Source organism: Ochlerotatus camptorhynchus, unplaced genomic scaffold (assembly GCF_037179485.1).
Source record: "Ochlerotatus camptorhynchus isolate MF236.1 unplaced genomic scaffold, CSIRO-AGI_Acam_v1.1 ptg000349l, whole genome shotgun sequence".
Classification (NCBI taxonomy): Eukaryota; Metazoa; Arthropoda; class Insecta; order Diptera; family Culicidae; genus Ochlerotatus; species Ochlerotatus camptorhynchus.
The window spans coordinates 362,890-385,451 of record NW_027040837.1 but is presented as its reverse complement, the minus strand read 5'-3'; the positions used below and the strand labels follow the sequence as shown (position 1 = coordinate 385,451).

General features: G+C 38.8%; 7 protein-coding genes across 7 annotated transcripts; 3 read left to right on the top strand and 4 right to left on the bottom strand.

Moving 5' to 3' along the window:
- Positions 1–1,336: 1,336 nt before the first annotated feature.
- LOC135709058 (histone H2B-like) lies at positions 1,337–1,743 on the bottom strand. Its single transcript, XM_065231245.1, has one exon. The coding sequence runs from the start codon at positions 1,729–1,731 to the stop codon at positions 1,357–1,359; it is 375 nt and encodes a 124-aa protein (XP_065087317.1). The 5' UTR covers positions 1,732–1,743; the 3' UTR covers positions 1,337–1,356.
- A 203-nt stretch (positions 1,744–1,946) lies between these two features.
- LOC135709061 (histone H2A) lies at positions 1,947–2,436 on the top strand. The gene has a single exon (XM_065231247.1). It carries the CDS (start codon positions 2,002–2,004, stop codon positions 2,374–2,376), a length of 375 nt encoding a protein of 124 aa, XP_065087319.1. The 5' UTR covers positions 1,947–2,001; the 3' UTR covers positions 2,377–2,436.
- Positions 2,437–3,781: 1,345 nt separating this feature from the next.
- Positions 3,782–21,158, bottom strand: LOC135709101 (uncharacterized). The gene is made up of 2 exons (XM_065231299.1): positions 20,750–21,158; positions 3,782–4,234 (listed from the first exon to the last, which is right to left on the bottom strand). Exons 1-2 carry the CDS (start codon positions 21,156–21,158, stop codon positions 3,816–3,818), a joined length of 828 nt encoding a protein of 275 aa, XP_065087371.1. The 3' UTR covers positions 3,782–3,815.
- Positions 4,410–4,811, top strand: LOC135709056 (histone H4). Its single transcript, XM_065231243.1, has one exon. The coding sequence runs from the start codon at positions 4,474–4,476 to the stop codon at positions 4,783–4,785; it is 312 nt and encodes a 103-aa protein (XP_065087315.1). The 5' UTR covers positions 4,410–4,473; the 3' UTR covers positions 4,786–4,811.
- Positions 7,235–7,954, bottom strand: LOC135709051 (histone H1-like). Its single transcript, XM_065231238.1, has one exon. It carries the CDS (start codon positions 7,930–7,932, stop codon positions 7,258–7,260), a length of 675 nt encoding a protein of 224 aa, XP_065087310.1. The 5' UTR covers positions 7,933–7,954; the 3' UTR covers positions 7,235–7,257.
- Positions 17,602–18,002, bottom strand: LOC135709063 (histone H2B-like). Its single transcript, XM_065231250.1, has one exon. The coding sequence runs from the start codon at positions 17,995–17,997 to the stop codon at positions 17,623–17,625; it is 375 nt and encodes a 124-aa protein (XP_065087322.1). The 5' UTR covers positions 17,998–18,002; the 3' UTR covers positions 17,602–17,622.
- LOC135709057 (histone H2A) lies at positions 18,192–18,701 on the top strand. The gene has a single exon (XM_065231244.1). The coding sequence runs from the start codon at positions 18,268–18,270 to the stop codon at positions 18,640–18,642; it is 375 nt and encodes a 124-aa protein (XP_065087316.1). The 5' UTR covers positions 18,192–18,267; the 3' UTR covers positions 18,643–18,701.
- Positions 21,159–22,562: the final 1,404 nt, after the last annotated feature.

Here is a 22,562-nt window from a genome sequence, read left to right as displayed (position 1 = left end):
ACAATTCAAGTGTGTGTTGCTAAAAAAGAACCGTTGATTTAGAAGCCAAGCTGCAGTGAAAGTGCATAGTTCGAAAATAGATTTCAAGAGGCGAAAGAAAAATTCAAATATCGCGTGGTGGAAAAACGAAATTTTAAAACGTATCCCAAACCTGAATCATCTGATAGTGAAAATGGTGGTTCATCACCGGAAGTTGCGAAGGCTCCTCGAAAGGGAAACAGTGTTCCTGGTGCAGGCCGCACGAAGAAACAAAAGCTGAAAGACGAAGAATTTCAACAGGCATTACTATAGGACGAATCAGGATCTTCTGAGACAAACCAGCCAATACGTGAAAGCTTCGAAACTGAAGAGGGATGGCGAAAGGTAAGTCCAAACCATTAATTTTCAATTACAGTAGCTTACAGCATATTTCAACTTTGTACGCTGGTGGTCATTTTCCATATAAAATCATGTGCTGAATCCAAAAATGTAGTAAAAAAATCTCAGTAGGGTAGTTTTCTAGAAACACTCTAAAAAATTTTGTTTACTTAAATACAAATATCTCCGGCTGTAATGAAGCTAAATCAATTATTTTAACGCCAAATTAAAGCCAAATTGATAAAAAATTTGCTCACGATTTAACATAAGAATCAAAGTTCAAACATTGGAGTTCATTTATTTTTTACTTTGATTTTTAAACTAGTTTTTTTAGTGGGAATGACACTGATTAAGACTGCACATTGTAGTCGAAATACGTATCTGTCATGGATACCAAAATTAATTAAGTGGAATTAAATGGAAGATAACCCTTTTTTGCTGAGATTTGGATGTTTTATAAAATTTGTCTGGAATTTCCGTTTAAGTATTATATTTTGAACACTCGTTCAAAAAAAACTTTTTTATATTTTATATCTTTTCCAGATCAATTTCATTATTTTAAGAGTACTAAAAAATAAATAAATAATGAAATTTGGAAAAAAAAAACCATGATTTTCTGATTATATTTTTAAAAAGATGCGCAACCGAACGCAAAGTTTCATTAATTCTTCAAAATTTAAACCAAATAGACATTAATCCCTCACAATATCTCAGATGAATATTGAGATCTAATTGAGACTTGAATTGAAAATGTAATAACAATTTCAATCTGATTCTTCTTTGTGAAAATTAAAAATGGCCAAACATGAAACACATCACACACGTCTAAACAACAAATTCGTGAACAGTGATGGTGAAGTTCATTAGACGAATATCGTAAAATATCGCGATAACACTGCTTCCAAACATTTAAAAGAAATCATCAAAACTTAAACTCTTACGTTGAAAATCGATTGGTGGCCCTGAAAAGGGCCGATTTGTAGTTTCGATGGTACGAATTTATTTGGAGCTGGTGTACTTGGTGACGGCCTTGGTTCCTTCGGAGACGGCGTGCTTGGCCAACTCACCCGGCAGCAGCAGACGGACAGCGGTTTGGATTTCGCGAGAGGTGATCGTCGAGCGTTTGTTGTAGTGAGCCAGACGGGACGACTCAGCAGCGATACGTTCGAAGATGTCATTGACGAAGCTGTTCATGATGCTCATGGCCTTCGACGAGACTCCGGTATCTGGGTGGACCTGCTTCAACACTTTGTAGATGTAGATGGCATAGCTTTCCTTCCTGCGTGGCTTCCTCTTCTTCTTGTCTCCCTTGACGATGGCCTTCTGAGCCTTGCCGGACTTCTTGGCGGCCTTTCCACTGGTTTTTGGTGCCATAGTAAAGCTGTTAACTTGGGTACAGAATAACTAATATTTTTTGTAAGCCGATGGTGTTTCTTTTTATACCCGTAGAATGGCAACCGACACTCGTCCCCTTTTATGTATTTTTATCAAAACCCGTTTTATGCTACCCTTCTTGTATGTATAATATGCTGCTCGATGTAGGTATAAAAGCAACTTCGACGAGCTAAAACGGCATCAGTACAGTTTGAGCATAAAGCTGCTCGTTTTATTTTCACATCGTAATCTACCCTACTACATCGAAACATGTCTGGCCGAGGCAAAGGTGGAAAAGTTAAGGGAAAGGCAAAGTCCCGCTCGAGCCGCGCTGGATTGCAGTTCCCAGTTGGTCGTATTCACCGTCTTCTGAGGAAGGGCAACTACGCCGAGCGCGTTGGTGCCGGTGCTCCTGTCTACCTGGCTGCCGTGATGGAATATCTGGCCGCTGAAGTTCTCGAGTTGGCAGGAAACGCCGCCCGTGACAACAAGAAGACCAGAATCATCCCACGTCACCTGCAGTTAGCCATCCGCAACGACGAGGAATTGAACAAACTGCTGTCCGGGGTGACCATCGCCCAGGGTGGTGTCCTGCCAAACATCCAGGCCGTCCTGTTGCCCAAGAAGACCGAAAAGAAGGCTTAAATTTGATCGGAGACCACGCCCAACATGTACAAAACCGCCCTTTTCAGGGCGACCAATTTGATTTCACCAACGAAAGAGTTTGATTTATTGACATTTTTTTTAGTTAAAATGAAGGGATATTTTCATATTTCAATCTTTCATTCCTATGAGGCTATACAGTAAAATGAGAGATGAAAAATGTTTTCTTTATCGACCAATGCATATAAATACCACCCGATTTGTGCCTACTCTCGATTGAATCGACCAAAGAATGACTGCGCTCGCCAGTTTGCACCAAACTAGGACTCTAAATTCAGAGTACGAAAGAATTAGAAATCTTTACCCATAATTTTGTAAATAGTAAGTTTAGTCAGGGTTTGATGTAGTTAGAAAGGAAACTTATAATTTAAAAATTTGAAATAGAACAAATGTTCACACTGTAAAACGATAAATACAAATAAGTAAAAATTAGCCAATGGCTTTCAGTAATTTTAGGCAAGAATGAATATCTTACATGATCACTTACAATGTAAAACTATGGTAAAAACAAGTGAAAAAAAATATGTTAAAAAAAATTCAAATTCAGAGAAACTCTTCTGTCGGCAACATAATCGAGCAACTACGAACAGGCGAACAAACAGTATGAAACAGTACATAAAGGCCATTTTTCTTGTTCTTCGGCCAAAGGACGGCTCTTCTTCCGAACATCTTCAAGGTGGTTTGTTTAAAGGGACGTTAATATATGGAATCACAGCTCTTCTGCCAAAATATAGCAGACTTGGGAGACTATACAACTCCAGTATGTCTCCATATAAATCAGCCATTAGCCTTAAGTTACCCGTGCTGTAACCGTCCTAATAATAAGTAAACGCACCTGAAAGCTGACCAAAGAAACATGTGCTGTATCCCGTATTCCGTCGAATACAACCTTATTTAACAGTGTAATTAGTCCAGTTTTCCGTTACTGTGCTCGAGCAAATAAACAGTTGAAGATTCCGGTTTATTCGTATCCGTGTTCCGAACTGTAATCGTCCTCACCTGACCAGATTCACGGCACCGGTCCAACAGACGCTTGAATGTGCTTCAGGACTAGGATTGATTTTATGCATCAACGCACAAAACACATGGCATCTTAAAAACAAGCAATTTTGGTTTTCTCAATCGGTAGATAAAAGATGCACGGAGAGTTGATTGGAGGGACTTCCCGCTAAAATTTTCTGATCGACCCCATTTGTTTATGTTTTTTCTAGCGTCTTGAAGAAAACCCTCCATTAAAATCTGTTTTCGGGTTAATTAAACTGAATGTTATTACTTCCACCAAATAAAACTGAACGTACGAAAGCATCAATTTAAGGGACAACAATTTAAATTGCATTAGGAATTTTCCATCTAAACTCTCTTGTGGATTACGAGTAGTGGCCCTGAAAAGGGCCGGTTTTAAAACGGTGCGTTGGAGAAATTTAAGCGCGTTCACCACGGATGCGACGAGCCAGCTGGATGTCCTTTGGCATGATCGTGACACGCTTGGCGTGGATGGCGCACAGGTTGGTATCTTCGAACAGACCGACCAGATAGGCCTCACTGGCTTCCTGCAGGGCCATGACGGCCGAGCTCTGGAAGCGCAAGTCGGTCTTGAAGTCCTGAGCGATTTCACGGACCAGACGCTGGAAAGGCAACTTGCGGATCAGCAGTTCGGTTGATTTCTGGTAACGACGGATCTCACGCAAAGCGACGGTTCCTGGCCGGTAGCGATGAGGCTTCTTCACTCCTCCGGTGGCCGGAGCGCTCTTGCGAGCGGCTTTGGTGGCCAGCTGTTTGCGAGGAGCCTTTCCTCCGGTGGACTTACGTGCGGTCTGCTTGGTACGAGCCATTATGTTTAGTTACGATGCGGATACGATGAATCGAAGATGTTGAATAAAAATTTTGACCGTCTTCCCCTCGATTTTATACCATAATTTTGCTATATTCAACCAATCACAAATGATGTTAGAACAAGAGTACAACAATTAACAAGAAGAATCTAACCCTCGAATGGGTATAAAAGAGCCATTCATGGTCAAAATTAAGCATCAATTTCGTTTCAATAGTACCCGAAGACAGTTTCAATCAGCATCAACAATGACCGGACGTGGAAAAGGAGGCAAAGGACTCGGTAAAGGAGGAGCTAAGCGTCATCGTAAGGTGTTGCGTGATAACATCCAGGGTATTACAAAGCCCGCCATCCGTCGCCTGGCTCGTCGTGGTGGTGTCAAGCGTATTTCCGGGCTGATCTACGAGGAAACCCGAGGCGTGCTGAAGGTGTTCCTCGAAAACGTGATTCGTGACGCCGTCACCTACACTGAACACGCCAAGCGTAAGACCGTCACGGCCATGGATGTTGTCTACGCTCTGAAGCGACAGGGACGCACTCTGTACGGTTTCGGAGGTTAAATCAGCATTATCAACTCTAGCATCAAAACGGCCCTTTTCAGGGCCACAACATGAATCAGAAAAGTGTTTTTGATGGAAATTTCTTGCAGCATCTTTATGATGTCATTTTCAAAAAAGCCTTAGACCACTTTTTTTTTTGGCTTACTATTTTTCCTTTGCCTACATATTTTTGTCACGAACTGTTTTCGGATGTGGACGTTTTTGCATTTCGGTCGGTTATTTTGTCTATATTTTTTCGCATTGGTAGTAGTAGTAAACTGACGTTTATTTCTGTTGATTATGATTGTACATTGTAGCCTATCTGGCTCTTCATCTTTGTTTCATTGGATATTCTAATTTTGTATTTGCGTTTTTCAACTAGTTAACAGAATACCCCTTGGGGGTGCGTTTTGTTGAAATTGAAAAATGTGATAACCTACCTATCTAAAGTGCTAGATCACGTATGATCTGATCTCAGACAGGTGTCTTTGAATACAGGATGAATACTCTCCGTTTTTCTAATGTCTGAATTCCAGTCAGACGGTGGATCTCAGAATTTTGAGTCCGCGGGACTGTTAAGGATCATCCTAAGGATCTTGTTCTGGATCCTTTGCAGATCAAGATGATGGTATTTGGAAAAACTCGCCCAGACTGACATACCATACTCAATAATAGGTAGGATTAGTTGTCTATAGACAACAAGCTTATTTTTCAGGGATAAGATGGACTTCCTGTTTGATCTTCCTTTGTTTCGCTAGCAGTGGATTGTCAAAACATTGCAATTCAGGCATAAAAATCAAATCCATAGTGAAAATTTCGACTATTCTTATTTCTAATGACAGTGTTGCATGAATCCGACGAAGTATGTTCTTGTTATTCAAATATTAAAGTTTTATGAACATGACTATCAGGATCATAAAGCGAATTGTTTAAGATTACTTCTGTTGAAAGAAGAAAATGATCATCTACAAAACATGCAAATGCGGCCAAGAATTGCAGGAAACTAACAAAGGCTCATGAAACGGGTAGAAGCATAGCTACTCTGAGCAAATTGCTTCTTGTTACCCAGCTCTCAACGGAAACTACATTGAATAGAAATTATCATCCAAATCCTACCTGTGTCGTCTCTTATGGAACGTAGAAACTGATACTGAGTGGTTGCGGTACAAGCACATATCGTCGATAATAGACGATTGTTGTGTATCAGAGAACGCTTGCGCAAAAAGACTAGGGTGGGGAACGGATTCGAAACTCAAATGTCATTAGCCAAATACATCCGTAGACCATAGGTCCACCGTTGTATAATTGGCAATGCACCCGTGTACTGAATGGGAATTGTGGGTTCGAATCCCACCGGTGCCCTTAGATTTTTTCGCAAATTTTCTCACACACATGTCTCTTACCGATGATATGTGCTTACCTCTCAGTATGTTCAAACTTTCCTATAAATATTAAAATAACGTGAGCCTATCTGTGAAAATAAATGGTAAAATAGGTAGACAAAAAAAAAACACACATCAAGCGTCTTCGCCATTATCGCATAAAACGGTAACGTCTATTTTAATGAGATTGTTGAAAACTGACAGTGAGTACGGCAGAGTGCTTCAAAGGCGACCTGAAAACTGCGAGAAACTGTACGTCTTGCTTGATAATTTGTGTGTATTCAGAAGGGATAAGTTGGGTATAGGATGGATTGAATTTGAAAATTTTATGCGAGATTTGGGTAAAAATGGGACAATCCTTAAGTGTCGTTCTCCCTTATTGTCATACATGTCATGGGCGATTTAATAACGTTCCGGATCTACAGGCGATATTATGAAAATGACGAGTTTCAAGAAAAAATGAACAAAAAGGGAATTTACACACAACACGAATTAAAATTAATTAATTTTACGATCATAAATTTAATTAATTGCACTTGGAAAAATATTGCTAAACCTTCAATTAAAAATGGTGGCCAGCCTTTTGGTGAAAAGGAGAACAATGTTCACCGCCACGCGCCGAAAGCACTGCTGCTGATGACGACCGACCGGACACTACCACACACGGTGATTTACCGAGACCGGATGGAATTCGATTGCAAAATTTGTGTTAAGGAAAGTGCTTTTTGCAGGCAATCGATGATAATTTTGATCACCATTGCAACAGTTGGACATTTGTGTAATTTTCAATAATGATGTATCGAAAATTAATAAAATGTTCATTTTAGAAGATTCGCAGAAAAATTATCAATCGATTGGTTTGTTTGGAATTAAAATCCATCCGGTATTCACAGAGTTATAATTGGTCAAAACCTGACCACTTTCGTAACACGGTCGATGTTGGTTTTTTTTAAATTACACCTCCAAATATGTTGCCGAAAGACGTAATCATACGTCAAAAGATTATTCCAAAAGCAAACTCTTGATGGAAATCAATAATGGTAGTCCTGAAAAGGACTGATTTGGGTAATTGTTTCGTGTATGACACACGTCGGGGGCGTCGTTTCCAAGTTTACTTCTTGGCGGCGGCCTTCTTCGGTGCAGCTTTCTTGGCTGGGGCGGCCGTCTTCGGCTTCGGGGTCTTTGGCTTCTTGGCAGCGGTCTTCGAGGGCTTGGTGGCCTTTTGCTTGGGAGCAGCAGCCTTCTTCACAGTTCCGGCCTTCTTGGCAGCCTTGGCAACGACAGCTTTGGCTTTCTTCACACCGGCAGGCTTCTTGGCTGCCGGCTTTTTGGCCTTCTTCTCACCAGCAGGTTTCTTGGTGGCGGGTTTCTTGGTGACCTTTTTCTTCTCACCGGTAGCCTTCTTTGCCTTCTTCTCTCCGGTGGCCTTTTTTGGTTTCTTTTCGTCGACCTTGAGTTTGAACGATCCTGAAGCACCGGATCCCTTGGTCTGGACTAGAGTGCCCTTTTCGACACCGCTGACCAGAGCCTTTCTGATGAAGATGGACAGCTTGGCAACGTCGCACTTGTAGTTCGCAGCGATGTACTTCTTGATAGCCTGTAGGGACGATCCTTTGCGTTCCTTCAGGGTCTTGATAGCTGCAATGACCATCTCGTTCGCTGGTGGATGGGTAGCTGGCTTCTTTGGCTTCTTGGCGTCTCCCTTGGTGGCCCTGGCCTTCTTCGGAGTCTTGGCTGGCGAGGCAGCAGCAGGCGCCGCGGCAGCAACTTCAGCGGTTTCAGTCATGATGATTTAAAGGGGTTCGCTTGTTACTGGTATGTAGGTTAAAATGAACGAATAAACATGTATGATGAAGAACTGACAGTCGTTTGACTCTGATGTCTGTGTTAGGGAGAAAGATGTAAACGGAAAACACGAGCTCATGTGATATATTTTAATTTCTACCAGAAATAATTTTTAAAACAACGATTTCTACCAAGTGCAGGTTGATAAATGTGCTTGTGTATATTTCTAAATAGCGAATCGACTATTGTAGTTCTCAAATATTAGCTTTGTAGTGGACTATATTTACTATAAATACCATAAAATTACCTTCTTTTGAGAAATGTTCGAATCATCTAGCAAATAGTTGTTGAAAATCAATAATATTCACCTATTGAAACAATATTGATGGTTCTGCAAGTTGGTCGCTCTTATAGACAAATATTTCCGCTACACGTTGGCATCTATTTTATTGTTCTATTAGTTGAACGTTCCGTTTAAATTTGATATGTATCTGAATGATCAATGCGGTTATACTTTTCCAATAGCATTCTTCAAGATGCCTCAATTATGAATGTCCCGTGACTAATTCTTTATGGAAAAACTTAAACCCTTTTTAGGTCAATTCATGGTTATGGCAGTTCCATATGGTTCTCTTGGAATAGAATGCTTAAAAATAAATTACTCAAGTTTGAAGAAAAATCAGACAAGGCTATAGGACAATCTTAACGTGGAACATCATTCCCTCATAAATTTGTTATGGTTATTTTGCTTAACGACGTGCTTAGGTTATCATCCAAACCATATGTGAAAAAGTTTCACTATTTAGGTTATTATTTGTTTATGGTATTGTATATAAGGGTTATTCTAGAAATCTTTGACTCGCTGTTAGATCAAAAGGAAAAGCAAGAGTCTCCAGCAAAAGTGATTTTTGATTGCTAAATCTCGGAAAATGTCACAAAAGTAATGTTTTGCTGAGATAGGAGTATGTGCTGAATTTGAAGGTACCGAAGTTTGGCAAATAAAATTAAGTGTGTAAGTAGTTGGAGTCGAGAAAAGTACCGACTCAGACACCTACTGATATGCAAAATAATATTAATAAGAACGTTCTGAAATTTTACCCACGTGAAGGTCCATGATTAATTTGATTGTATTTGTATTTGTATTTGTAAAGTAAAATTATATCAGTTAGAAATCAGAAGGAGAGAATTATCATGTTTGAGATTAAGAAACTTTGAACTTAAAGAAACTATGGACAGTTCAGGGAATTGATTTTTTGTTTCTAAATTTCCTAGCATACGAAATATGAAACTACGAACATCATGAAACCTGCTACATCTAGGATTAAGAAGCATTACGAACTAAAATATATCAATAAAACAAAACAAAAAGGCAACTTAACGCAGAGCAAAGTGTAAGTACCGTCAAATGGAGTATTTTGGATAATGCGGATAACTTTGATAGTAGAATATAAAAAATAAATTTACTAGCTGCGCTTTTTCCAAATTAGAAACATTAGTTCTATATTGTAGCTAAGGATATTTCCGTTGATATCGCATATAGTTTTTATAAAGTTTGTGTTACATATTTTGCAAACATATTAAAAAACGATTTTCGTGTTTTTCGCTACTTTCAAAAAGCGCTCAAACCATCACTTATGAAATATATTTCCTATATAGCCATCACGAATTAAATGCTGTATTCTTATTACTTATGATGTTTTCTGGTTATATACTCATTCAAAGTTTCATATATAAAAAACTAAATTCTTTGAGTTTCGCTCATTTTTTCTGCAGTCATCGAGCATTATCAAAGTAACCCCAAATTAAAATACTGAAGTTCGGTCTCAAAAAAAAAAAGAAGTGCAAATGTTTATATTTCCTTTAAACATATTACTGACAAATTAACTCTTGGATCCTCAGTACTTGTTTTAAAAATATAAAAATTGAAAAACATTCATTGTTGTAAAAAAAAATTAGAATATTTTTTTAACAAACTATCAATGTTACCCCATTTTACGGTACAATTAAATTTCAGTTTAACTCAACCTATTTTCCAGCTTAATTAGTGACAAACAAGTTGGCGACCGAGGTGGCAACCCCTGCGTAGAGCTTTTATGACAATTTCTCAATTGTTTGTTTCTGAAATTTTAACTTTCTTATACTCCGATATTCTGTGCCGCTTTTCTTGAAACCAAATGTTTTTGTTATTTCTAAACTACAGAGCTAATTTAAAATCAAATCTCAACAAATGGTTAGCATTTGTAACAACGATATTCTTATTTGGGGATTGCAATGTCATATTCCATAGTTCTACATTTATTCGAATCATTACCTCGACAATTATTAACAGGCTAGAGGAGCCCGCCAGGCGAGGTAATGTCTGATAGAGCTACAGCAGTAACTAATTTCTATTAAAATGAGTAAATTTGCCCCAGTTATCAAATGTAAACATCTGAGTAAACTTTACCCTGTATCTTTTGCAAGTACGTTTACCCATTATAAGGTAAATGTATGTTTATCTAATTTTTGGGTAGGATCATTTTTATCCGTATTGTACCTATTTTTGAATAGTTTCCCAGCAGCGTAAATTTAATTAAGAGCTTTGAGTGGGTTGGTTTATTTCCTTTAAATTCCGTTATAATTGCTTATCTTTTGACAGATACACGTATTTCGTCTACTACTTGTAGACTTCATCAGTGCCAAGTACTCAACAGTACAACAGTGAGTACTTGGCACTGATGAAGTCTACAAGTAGTAGACGAAATACGCGTATCTGTCAAAAGATAAGCAATTATAACGGAATTTAAAGGAAATAAACCAACCCACTCAAAGCTCTTCATAAAGGGATTCCGTTAAGAGGTTCGACAAATTTAAAGGAGTAAATTTAATGTTTTTGTACAGCTTATTTTAGTACATATTCCTGCCATTAGGTGTCGTACTTCATGGTCGTTCAGACTAACTCAAAATCGAATAAAGTTGACGCTCTTTGGCAAAAGTGAGTTTACTCAAGAATGATTTGAATTTTCCGGTAAAAGCCATGCACAGCCAACTATAAAAACTCAACGACTTAATTAAATTGACTCAGTGCATTTTCTTTCCATATGAAATATACTCATATTTGGAAAATCCTGCAGTTGCTCATAGCTAATGAGTAACTGCAGGTTTTTTCAAATGTAAATAAATTTCGTATGAAAGCATTTTAGCTCTGAGTCAATTGAATTCAGTCGCTGAGTTGTTCTGGTTGACCGTGTCGAAAACAGGATATTTTTTTTGAATATGAGGAAAATCAATAAAAAATTAATTCAGTTTAGGAGTACACTTATTGACAAACCCAAGTTTGAATCGGCCACCGTGGCGCTGCAATAGCAGCGGTGATAATCCGAAATGATGTTTCAAACCACAGAAAACAGACGTCCAACTTCCACCAGAAAGTTGTGCAAAGATAAGGGGGAACGTCACCGTTAAGTGGCGGCAGCATCTTCTGATTTCCTCTATAAATTTTCCACTTTCCACCAAATTGTTGCTAGTATCAACAGGCTCTTTTAATATCCCACCAACGTAGAGTACGCCACGCGAGTTCGAGAGGAAATGTCAACCAAACCGTTTGTATACATCAGAATAAGGATTGTTCACAAAATTAAATTAAAATTAAAGCATTTTTCATTGAACATCTTGCAAATTTCCATCATTAATTGTCTTATTTTATGGTTTTCCACAGTTCTTTTCTACTGAACTATTCACGCACAGGATTTCCTGAAGATCATAATCACTAAGGCATTATTCTAATTTTCCATTTTTCTCAACAAAAACATTCCTGAACACCAGTAGGATCCTCGCAAAAACGATACAGAATTAAATTTTTCAACTGACCATCAACTTTTGGAGCATCTCAGATGAATCAGTTTATCAGGAATAGTGAAAAAGTGTTTCACTGCTTCTTTTGGCTCACGTTAGAAATTTCTGCTCACAATACTCTTTTTAAAGTTCTCTTATTTACCACCAGAGGTTGAATCGATCACTTAGTTTATATTAAAAAGGCGTATTAATTGTCTGTTGAAAATTAACACTCGGCGCTACCGGCATTTAGTAGTGTAAGTTGTGCAACGCCAGCGCCATGCTGTTGTCAAAGAGGGTTTTAAAGTGGGGAAGTCGACGTTGGTGGTGCTTAAGTCGTATAGGAATCTTCACACTAGTTTTTACAGACATTTTGTTCGAGCCTCAACGTCTGTACTCTGTGGTCAAACTGAATACCCCTTTTTTTTAATTGCGATCAAAATACTATTATTTTCAATTTATTCTAGCGAGTTTCTGTGGAAGTCAAAACATGTTCCGAGCAAAAAAGTAGTACTCCCAATAATGTAGATAATGTTTATTTCCGCACAACTTTTTGAAAATATCAAAAAGCAACTGCTGCTGGTTAGCTGTAAGCGATCCGAAACGCGATACAGAAAGGGACAGATGGTCGAACCGTGATACACACTAAACATTATACTAGAGAACGGCTAGATAATTCTGACTCATTCAAGATTATCGATTAAAATCGGATAAAATCGGCAAGCGCCATTAATTATTCTTTGCGAATCAAACAAATCCACAAAAAATTTATTGAAATCAGTTAAATAAAATGTAGAATTGATAACTTTCGTCCCCCTCGGATCGGACCGATTTGCGATTACTTTGCTTGATGGGACAAACTGACTTGATGTTGTTTTCATATTTTTCATGATCAAAGTCCATAGTTTTATCACATAAAATGAAAGTAGATGCCAATTGATAGTGGATTGCGTTGTTATTAATGTATGTTAAAATTGACGAAAATCCATATACACTTTAAAATTATCGGCGACTTCGGTAATTTTTACCGAAATCTGAGCAGCTGAACTGTTCGGTAAAATTTATGCAATTCAATTCAATTGCCTTTCACCTACTTTGGAACTAAATCTCCACTAAAATGGCAAGATTTTATCATTTAAACAAGGTTGAACATGTTTTTATATTAATTTCAAATTCAATAGCCTTTGAAATGAAGGTCAAAGTTTTACCGAACGTTCAGCTGTTCTGATTTCGGTAAAATTTACCGAACACGGAAACAAAATCTTAGTGTGCATGGGACTGATATGCGATTATAGGCAGTATAGTTGTTGTATAGTTTTTTTATAGTGCTCATAATTATTATCCAAACTACGCTCATGTGCATAGTTTATCATACAAGTGTATCCGCGGCATAACAGTGAGTATTCATAACAGCCAGTATCGCAAACGCAAACAATGGTTTCTTTCGTAAATTTCTCGTAACTCAAAGCCATGTAAGCCACCAACTCTACCGAGTAGAGGGACCCTCCCCCTACACAGTTCTTGTGGTGATCTACTTGGAAAAATGTCATTCTCTATAAATTCTCAACATTTTTAATTAAGATAATAATTAAGTAGATAATGGTTTGGTACATTAGTGCTTGGCTTTGTATTAACTGGGTCGAAATAGTCCAATTATTATACTGTATTTAAATAAAAACATTCTAACATAAAGCAAATTTTAGAACACCGGTGCTACAAATTTGGACTGATACAGCAAATTCAACGACACGACCGCCAAAGTTACCCTTGAGAAATTTGTGTTTGGGAAAAATATGTCGATTTGTGGCAACTCGGGGACAACATGACAGCTCCAGTATATTGCCAGTATACCCTGACAATTTGGTACTCGTGGTTCTGGCAAACTAACAAATTTCAGACGTGTTATCTGAATAGGGCGAATTTGGAAATGATGTACAGTAAATAAAATTAAATTATAAAATACATCTTATTGTCGCGTGCAACCCAAAACGGACACGCAACGTCCAACGTAAAATTCAACATTTGCGACATAGGAACTCCAGTGATGCCAGCAAGAAATGTCGTTTTGATTCTCTGTAGTATGCACAATACATAATAGGTTTACGAAACTTTTTTTTTTTGGTGTAGCGTATGTATTTGAGCAGTACAGAACCAAAAGCTTATCATATCATTAGTGAAACGAAATTATATGATTGTCATCGAATTTATTGGAACAACTGAGAATTGATCAAGGATATTTTCGGTGTTTTCGATGCTATTGCTATTATCGTCGATGATGAACAAAGAAGAATGGTTTTGCAGCGAGTAAGAGTCTACTAATTATTCGCAGCTAGTACTGCAAAATGTATAATTTGAGGTACAAGCTTAAAAGATACAACCAACCGGTGGAAACTAACGATTTTTAATTGGCTCGCCTATTGGTCCCAAGAAAATTCTGATTAACAACCACTTTACTTATATGATCACTAAATTTTCCAGAGTTCTTCATGGTATTTGTGCTCATAATTGTGTAACTAAATAATATAATATACCTACTTATGGACTCATAAGGCTTTAAGTTTGGTGAGGTTAATGTTAATGATACGGACCCTTATTAGATTTAGATAATATTATTTTATTTATTTTTTTCAATTTTAAATGGATTTAAACAATGTTTGTCTCCACCCAGTTACTCACTGCAAAATAAAATAAATTTTGTATTTTTTTAGCGGATGGAATTCTTAATGCCTCCTATGGTTTTGGCATATGCCTCAAGCCGGAGTTTTAAATAATAAATAATTTATTTTTTAATATTTTTTCATTCGGCTCATGGCAAGCCTTCATCGCACAACTATGATCAAAATATAATAATCTGAAGCCTGATTATATTCAAGAGCAAATAAAATAGAAGACAGCAAAGTATTTTTATTGCCATTTAATTATATAAGAAAATGAACCTCCATCAATCTGTTTCTATTCGTTTGGATTTATTTCTTTACACCACGAATATCATAAATTCGCTCTTTCCATATAGCATTCTTGCCAATTTTTTTAAAACCTACCAGAAAGTTGTCCGTAAAAAAAATCCTTTCAAAATACACTGATTTTCATTGTCATTGTAACCATGATATTTACTGTCAAAACATTGGACATGTTTGTCTGCGAAAATTATCGATAGTTGAAAATGGATGTAATAATTATTCAGCAATGTCATATATGCGTTATCGCAAGAACTCATTCATGAAAGCGCTTGAAAATAAATAGTAAAAATACTCTCATCCTAAATCATACTGGATACGTGCGAGGGGTTCGTCAAATCTAAATCTCAATTCTAGATGCTCGAAAAATCTCACACTAACGAATCAATCTACGAAAAATCCATTTTAATTTTTCACACTTACTTTTGCAGGAAATCTTCAGAATCGTCATCAATCTTCCTTCTGTTTACTCAGCGTGCGTGCAGTTAACCACACCAAACCAAAATCTTTCCTGCATTCGAGTGGTGGAAAAACGAAATTTTAAAACGTATCCCAAACCTGAATCTGATAGTGAAAATGGTGGTTCATCACCGGAAGTTGCGAAGGCTCCTGGTGCGAGCCGCACGAAGAAACAAAAGCTGAAAGACGAAGAATTTCAACAGGCAAATCAGGATCCTCTTCAGGACTTTCTGAGACAAACCAGCCAATAAGTGAAAAATTTGAAACTGAAGAGGGATGGCGAAAGGTAAGTCCAAACCATTAATTTTCAATTACACTAGCTTACAGCATATTTCAAATTTGTACGCTGGTGGTCATTTTCCATGTAAAATCATGCGCTGAATCCAAAAAATTAGTCAGAAAAAATCTCATTAGGTAGTTTTCTAGAAACAGCTGAAAAATGAAATTTCACTCAAAAAAAGTTTGTTTACTAAAATACAAATATCTCCGGCTGTAATGAAGCTGAATCAATTATTTTAAAGCCAAATTAAAAGTAATAAAACTTGTTTTAGAAAACTTTTTTTTAATGTAAAATATCGTTTTTAGCTGTATGTAGAAAACTATCCTACTGACATTTTTTTTACTACATTTTTGGATTCAGAGCAGTATTTACATAAGGAGCATAGGTCAAACATTGAAGTTTATTTATTTAACTTATATCTGTAAACTAATTTTTTTACTATTTTTATCATTATTTTTAGAGATAATTAGTTAAATTGAACTATTTGAGAAATTCGAAATATTTTTGAAGATAATTCGATAAATTGAACTATATCTTCAACTATTTTAGAAATCATCCACCTTTGCCCTTGATAAATAAAATATTTTTTAGACCAAATTGATTCTTGCCACAATTTGTTAGAAGTATTTGAATATATTCTGTGCAAATTTCATGATGTGTGTCTGCATATTCTCAAAGATTTTAAATTATAAAAAGATAAATTGGACTGTTTAAGAAATCACCGACCTTTGCCACTGCTCAATAAAATATGTTTTTAATCAAAAGGTTCCTCAATCGCCACAAGTTGTTTCTCAAATATTTTGGAACATTCTGTGCAAATTTTAACCTATTTGATGGAGGTATTCTGATGTATGTCTGAATATGTTTAGAGATAATAAGATCAAATGAAATATTTTAAAAATGACCATTTTGAAAATCATTCGCCAACTTGGATCCACCATTGTGAAAATAAACCAACATCCAAAAATTGTAATGGCAGGACTTCCCTGAACTTCAGTAGGACTATATCTATGATGGCAATCGGTCAACGTTAAATTGCACAGTGGGCCAGGAACTAAATCTAGCAGAAAAAAAAAATAATAACGTTTTGCTGGTCCAATTGAAATAACGTCTTGAGTGAAGTTTCTTGACACAAAAAGGACTAAATTGTTTTAGATAAAAATAGTTCGAATTTTGATTAAAAAGATTGCGAAACGATACAAATTTTTAAATTCCACAAGATAGAGGTTTGCTGAATTGGGCAAAGTTGTACACACTAAGATTTTGTTTTCGTGTTCGGTAAATTTTACCGAAATCAGAACAGCTGAACGTTCGGTAAAACTTTGACCTTCATTTTAAAGGCTATTGAATTTGAAATTAATTTCAAAACATGTTCAATCTTGTATAAATGATCAAATCTTGTCATTTAAGTGGACATTTAGTTTCAAAGTAGCTGAAAAGCAATTGAATGGAATTGCGTACATTTTACCGAACAGTTCAGCTGTTCAGATTTCGGTAAAAATTACCGAAATCGGCGATAATTTCTAAGTGTGTAGAACGTAGAATCTTATGGAAAATTCCACAAGACATGAAAGCTGTACATCTTCAAATAAATGAGATACACGAAGTTTTACAAAATTTGTCTGAGATTTCCGTTTAAGTATTATATTTTGAACACTCATTCAAAAGAATACTTTTAATCATTTTTCCTCGATCGGTACTGATCAATTCAATCTTTTCCAGATTAATGCTTTTATTTTTAGAGTACGCAAAAAAATGTATCATGAAATTTGAAAAAAAAATCATGATTTTCTGAATAGGTTTTAATAAAGATGCGCAACCGAACGCAAAATTTCATCAATGCTTCAAAATTTAAACCAAATAGACATTAATCCCTCACAATATCTCAGATGAATACTGAGATCTAATTGAGACTTGATTTGAAAATGTAATAACAATTTCAATTTGATTCTTCTTTGCGAAAATTAAAAATGGCCAAACATGAAACAATCACTCACGTCTAAACAACAAATTCGTGAACAGTGACGGGAATGTTCATTAGGCGAATATCGTAAAATATCGCGAACTTTTTCAATACTGCTTCCAAACATTTAAAAGAAATCATCAAAACTTAAACTCTTTTACGTTGAAAATCAATTGGTGGCCCTGAAAAGGGCCGATTTGTAGTTTCGATGGTACGTATTTATTTGGAGCTGGTGTACTTGGTGACGGCCTTGGTTCCTTCGGAGACAGCGTGCTTGGCCAACTCACCCGGCAGCAGCAGACGGACAGCGGTTTGGATTTCGCGAGAGGTGATCGTCGAGCGTTTGTTGTAGTGAGCCAGACGGGACGACTCAGCAGCGATACGTTCGAAGATGTCATTGACGAAGCTGTTCATGATGCTCATGGCCTTCGACGAGACTCCGGTATCTGGGTGGACCTGCTTCAACACTTTGTAGATGTAGATGGCATAGCTTTCCTTCCTGCGTGGCTTCCTCTTCTTCTTGTCTCCCTTGACGATGGCCTTCTGAGCCTTGCCGGACTTCTTGGCGGCCTTTCCACTGGTTTTTGGTGCCATAGTAAAGCTGTCAACTTGGGTACAGAATAACTAATAATTTTGGTAAGACGATGGTGTTTCTTTTTATACCCGTAGAATGGCAACTGACACTCGTCCCCTTTTATGTATTTTAATCAAAACCCGTTTTATGCTACCCTTCTTGTATGTATAATATGCTGCTCGACGCAGGTATAAAAGCAACTTCGACGAGCTAAAACGGCATCAGTACAGTTTGAGCATAAAGCTGCTCGTTTTATTTTCACATCGTAATCTACCCTACTACATCGAAACATGTCTGGCCGAGGCAAAGGTGGAAAAGTTAAGGGAAAGGCAAAGTCCCGCTCGAGCCGCGCTGGATTGCAGTTCCCAGTTGGTCGTATTCACCGTCTTCTGAGGAAGGGCAACTACGCCGAGCGCGTTGGTGCCGGTGCTCCTGTCTACCTGGCTGCCGTGATGGAATATCTGGCCGCTGAAGTTCTCGAGTTGGCAGGAAACGCCGCCCGTGACAACAAGAAGACCAGAATCATCCCACGTCACCTGCAGTTGGCCATCCGCAACGACGAGGAGTTGAACAAACTGCTGTCCGGGGTGACCATCGCCCAGGGTGGTGTCCTGCCAAACATCCAGGCCGTCCTGTTGCCCAAGAAGACCGAAAAGAAGGCTTAAATTTGATCGGAGACCACGCCCAACATGTACAAAACCGTCCTTTTCAGGGCGACCAATTTGATTTCACCAACGAAAGAGTTTTATTTATTGGATTTGTTTTAGTTCAAATGAAGGCATATTTTCATATTTCAATCTTTCATTCCTATGAGGCACCCCTCTTTACAGTAAAATGAGAGTTGAAAAATGTATTCTTAATGTGATTTCTTGTAAAGTTCACAAATGACCGCGTAGGATATAAATGCGCTTCCACGTCGAATTTTAATTACTCAAATATCGGAAATGAGAGCTCTCTTTAACCTGAAATTGTTACTGTATGTATGCTGCAGCGCAGCAAACGTGGAGTTACAGTTTAATTGTAGTACGAATCGTGGAAGCTGATATGTGGGCACTTAAAGTTTTGAAGTGGTAGAGAGAATAAGGATCTCACATCGAATCACCTTAATCGACCAATGCATATAAGTACCACCCTATTTGTGACTGCTCTGTCCCCCAAGGGTTAAAGTAGGCTAATCAACAAACAGAAAAGAACATAATTTTATTAGTTTTAATTAGGCTGCTCTGCACAATTATTATTGGACCTTCGAAGTGAATTGATGCAGTGGAAAGAATTTAAATGGTAGAGATTGAAGTGCAAGTGAAGTGATAACTAGTGGTGTGTGTTATGTTAGATTTGAAGAGTGGTGTGACATTTATTACGGTTGAGGCAGTAGTAACCCTGGAAGTGAAATAACTACTTGACATCGGTTAGCTGGATCTCGATTAGTATACATTATTCTCCGCTTTGAAAGTGAACTGTTCGTCTGCAATAAATTGAGTGATTTTTTGACTTGTATCATCAAAAGAGGTTTTCCTCGGATCGCTAGAGAAACTATGTATTATCTATCATTGCCTACCCTACCAGGTTTCCCCGCCGTATTTATGAATGGGGTGGGGCTTACAATTCGAATCTAAATGTATTGTTTGCGCCGCTAAGCATAAATTCAAATTCAGATTCGAGAAACTCTTCTGTCGGCAACATAATCGAGCAGCTACGAACAGGCGAACAAACAGTATGAAACAGTACATAAAGGCCATTTTTCTTGTTCTTCGGCCAAAGGACGGCTCTTCTGCCGAACATCTTCAAGGTGGTTTGTTTAAAGGGACGTTAATATATGGAATCACAGCTCTTCTGCCAAAATATAGCAGACTTGGGAGACTATACAACTCCAGTATGTCTCGATATAAATCAGCCATTAGCCTTAAGTTACCCGTGCTGTAATCGTCCTAATAATAAGTAAACGCACCTTAAAACTGACCAAAGAAACATGTGCTGTATCCCGTATTCCGTCGAATACAACCTTATTTAACAGTGTAATTAGCGTAAATCTCAATTATGGATATTCGAAAAATCTCACACTAGCAAACCAATCTACTAAAAATCTTCTTTCATTTCTCGCATCTACTTGCATCGTGCAGCATCTTTTTGCAGGAAATCTTCAGAATCGTCATAAATCTTCTTTCTACCTACTCAGCGTGCGCGCAGCTAACCACGTTAAAACAAAATCGTTTCCGCATCATAGATAGAGTCGTCCCCCTCGGTAATTAGTCCATTTTTCAATTACTGTGCTCGGTCAAAGAAACAGTTGAAGACACTGGTTTATTCGTATCCGTGTTCCGAACTTTAATCGTCCTCACCTGACCAGATTCACGGCGCCGGTCCAAAAGACGCTTGAATGTGCTTCAGGACTAGGATTGATTTTATGCATCAACGCACAAAACACATGGAATCTTAAAAACAAGCTATTCATTCAATCTTGGTTTTCTCAATCGGTAGATAAAAGATGCACGGAGAGTTGATTGGAGGGACTTCCCGCTAAAATTTTCTGATCGACCCCATTTGTTTATGTTTTTTCTAGCGTCTTGAAGAAAACCCTCCATTAAAATCTGTTTTCGGGTTAATTAAACTGAATGTTATTACTTCCACCAAATAAAACTGAACGTACGAAAGCATCAATTTAAGGGACAACAATTTAAATTGCATTAGGAATTTTCCATCTAAACTCTTTTGTGGATTGCGAGTAGTGGCCCTGAAAAGGGCCGGTTTTAAAACGGTGCGTTGGAGTAATTTAAGCGCGTTCACCACGGATGCGACGAGCCAGCTGGATGTCCTTTGGCATGATCGTGACACGCTTGGCGTGGATGGCGCACAGGTTGGTATCTTCGAACAGACCGACCAGATAGGCCTCACTGGCTTCCTGCAGGGCCATGACGGCCGAGCTCTGGAAGCGCAAGTCGGTCTTGAAGTCCTGAGCGATTTCACGGACCAGACGCTGGAAAGGCAACTTGCGGATCAGCAGTTCGGTCGATTTCTGGTAACGACGGATCTCACGCAGAGCGACGGTTCCTGGCCGGTAGCGATGAGGCTTCTTCACTCCTCCGGTGGCCGGAGCGCTCTTGCGAGCGGCTTTGGTGGCCAGCTGTTTGCGAGGAGCCTTTCCTCCGGTGGACTTACGTGCGGTCTGCTTGGTACGAGCCATTATGTTTAGTTACGATGCGCATACGATGAATCGAAGATGTTGAATAAAAATTTTGACCGTCTTCCCCTCGATTTTATACCATAATTTTGCTATATTCAACCAATCACAAATGATGTAAGAACAAGAGTACAACAATTAACAAGAAGAATCTAACCCTCGAATGGGTATAAAAGAGCCATTCATGGTCAAAAATAAGCATAGATTCTCTACTTGTTCGTCAAGCAGTACAGTCCGGTATTTGCTCGCTCTGTCGAGTTGTTCGATAGTTATTCCAAACGTTTATTCGCGTCGTCAGTAGTGTCGGTCGCATCGTGTGATGGGAAGACAGCGCTCCCGGAGCAGGCTCCGTGAGAAAGCGGAAAAGAACAGTGGCGAGTGTAGCACGAGTGTACCTATTTCAAATAGGTACGCTACTCTTCCCACCGATGTTGGAAATACCACCTCCGCCACGGTGAAGCGATCCAAGAAGAGGAAGAAAAACCAAGGCCAGTCCGATGGTGCGAGTGGACGTGATGACGTCACAGCAACGAACGCCAGCGACATCGGTGATTTCGGCGACACCATCGACAACGAAAATTCTGCCGGCCCGAGTGCGGCAAAAGTGAAGCTACCTCCATTGGTGGTAAAAAATGCTCATCTTAATGAGCTCATCGCGGATCTAGCGACGCTGGGCGTTAAAGCCGAATACAAGTTGGGCAGAGTCGGCACCAAGGTGGTGCTCCGTACCAAAGCGGAGTATGACTTGGTCGTCGCCCACCTGAGGACTTCCAAGGTGGAATTCTTCACCCACGACATTCCCGGTGAGAAACCATTCAAGGTCGTCATCAGGGGCCTACCAAACTTCGACCCGAAGTTTATCGAAGCTGAAATCAGGGACCGGTACAAGCTGGCCCCAAGTGCCGTCTATCGGATGACAAGAAGAGACGAGAATGTGAAGGCGTATCCGGATTGCCTTTTCCTGGTACACTTCCAGAAGGGAACGGTGACGCTCAACGCGCTGAAAGCCATCCGCTCCATTAATTGCATCATCGTCCGCTGGGAGCCATACCGTGGCGGCCATCGCGATGTGACTCAGTGCCAACGGTGTCTGAACTTTGGACACGGCACCCGCAACTGTAACATTAAGCCACGCTGCGGCAATTGCGCTCAAGACCACGCCACTTCCGACTGCCCTGCGGATGAAGCCATGGCGTTAAAATGCGCCAACTGTGGTGGTGCTCACCAAGGTTCCGACAGACAGTGCTCCAAACGCGAGGACTTCAAACGCATCCGAAAACAGGCGGCAGTTAACAACCAACCAGGACGCAAGAAGGACAAAGTCCCGGCATTTCGGACGGAGGATTTCCCGCCTCTTCGTGCTCCTCAGCAAAGGCAAGCAAATTCGCGGGTGCATTCCGCTCAAGC

Bases quoted from the DNA above. Each gene is read 5' to 3' on its own strand.
- LOC135709058 (XM_065231245.1), bottom strand. From the start codon at position 1,731: ATGGCACCAAAAACCAGTGGAAAGGCCGCCAAGAAGTCCGGCAAGGCT.
- LOC135709061 (XM_065231247.1), top strand. From the start codon at position 2,002: ATGTCTGGCCGAGGCAAAGGTGGAAAAGTTAAGGGAAAGGCAAAGTCC.
- LOC135709056 (XM_065231243.1), top strand. From the start codon at position 4,474: ATGACCGGACGTGGAAAAGGAGGCAAAGGACTCGGTAAAGGAGGAGCT.
- LOC135709051 (XM_065231238.1), bottom strand. From the start codon at position 7,932: ATGACTGAAACCGCTGAAGTTGCTGCCGCGGCGCCTGCTGCTGCCTCG.
- LOC135709063 (XM_065231250.1), bottom strand. From the start codon at position 17,997: ATGGCACCAAAAACCAGTGGAAAGGCCGCCAAGAAGTCCGGCAAGGCT.
- LOC135709057 (XM_065231244.1), top strand. From the start codon at position 18,268: ATGTCTGGCCGAGGCAAAGGTGGAAAAGTTAAGGGAAAGGCAAAGTCC.
- LOC135709101 (XM_065231299.1), bottom strand. From the start codon at position 21,158: ATGGCTCGTACCAAGCAGACCGCACGTAAGTCCACCGGAGGAAAGGCT. The intron at 4,235-20,749 runs AAATTACTCCAA...CCGCATCGTAAC, and splicing joins CATCCGTGGTGAACGCGCTT to TAAACATAATGGCTCGTACC.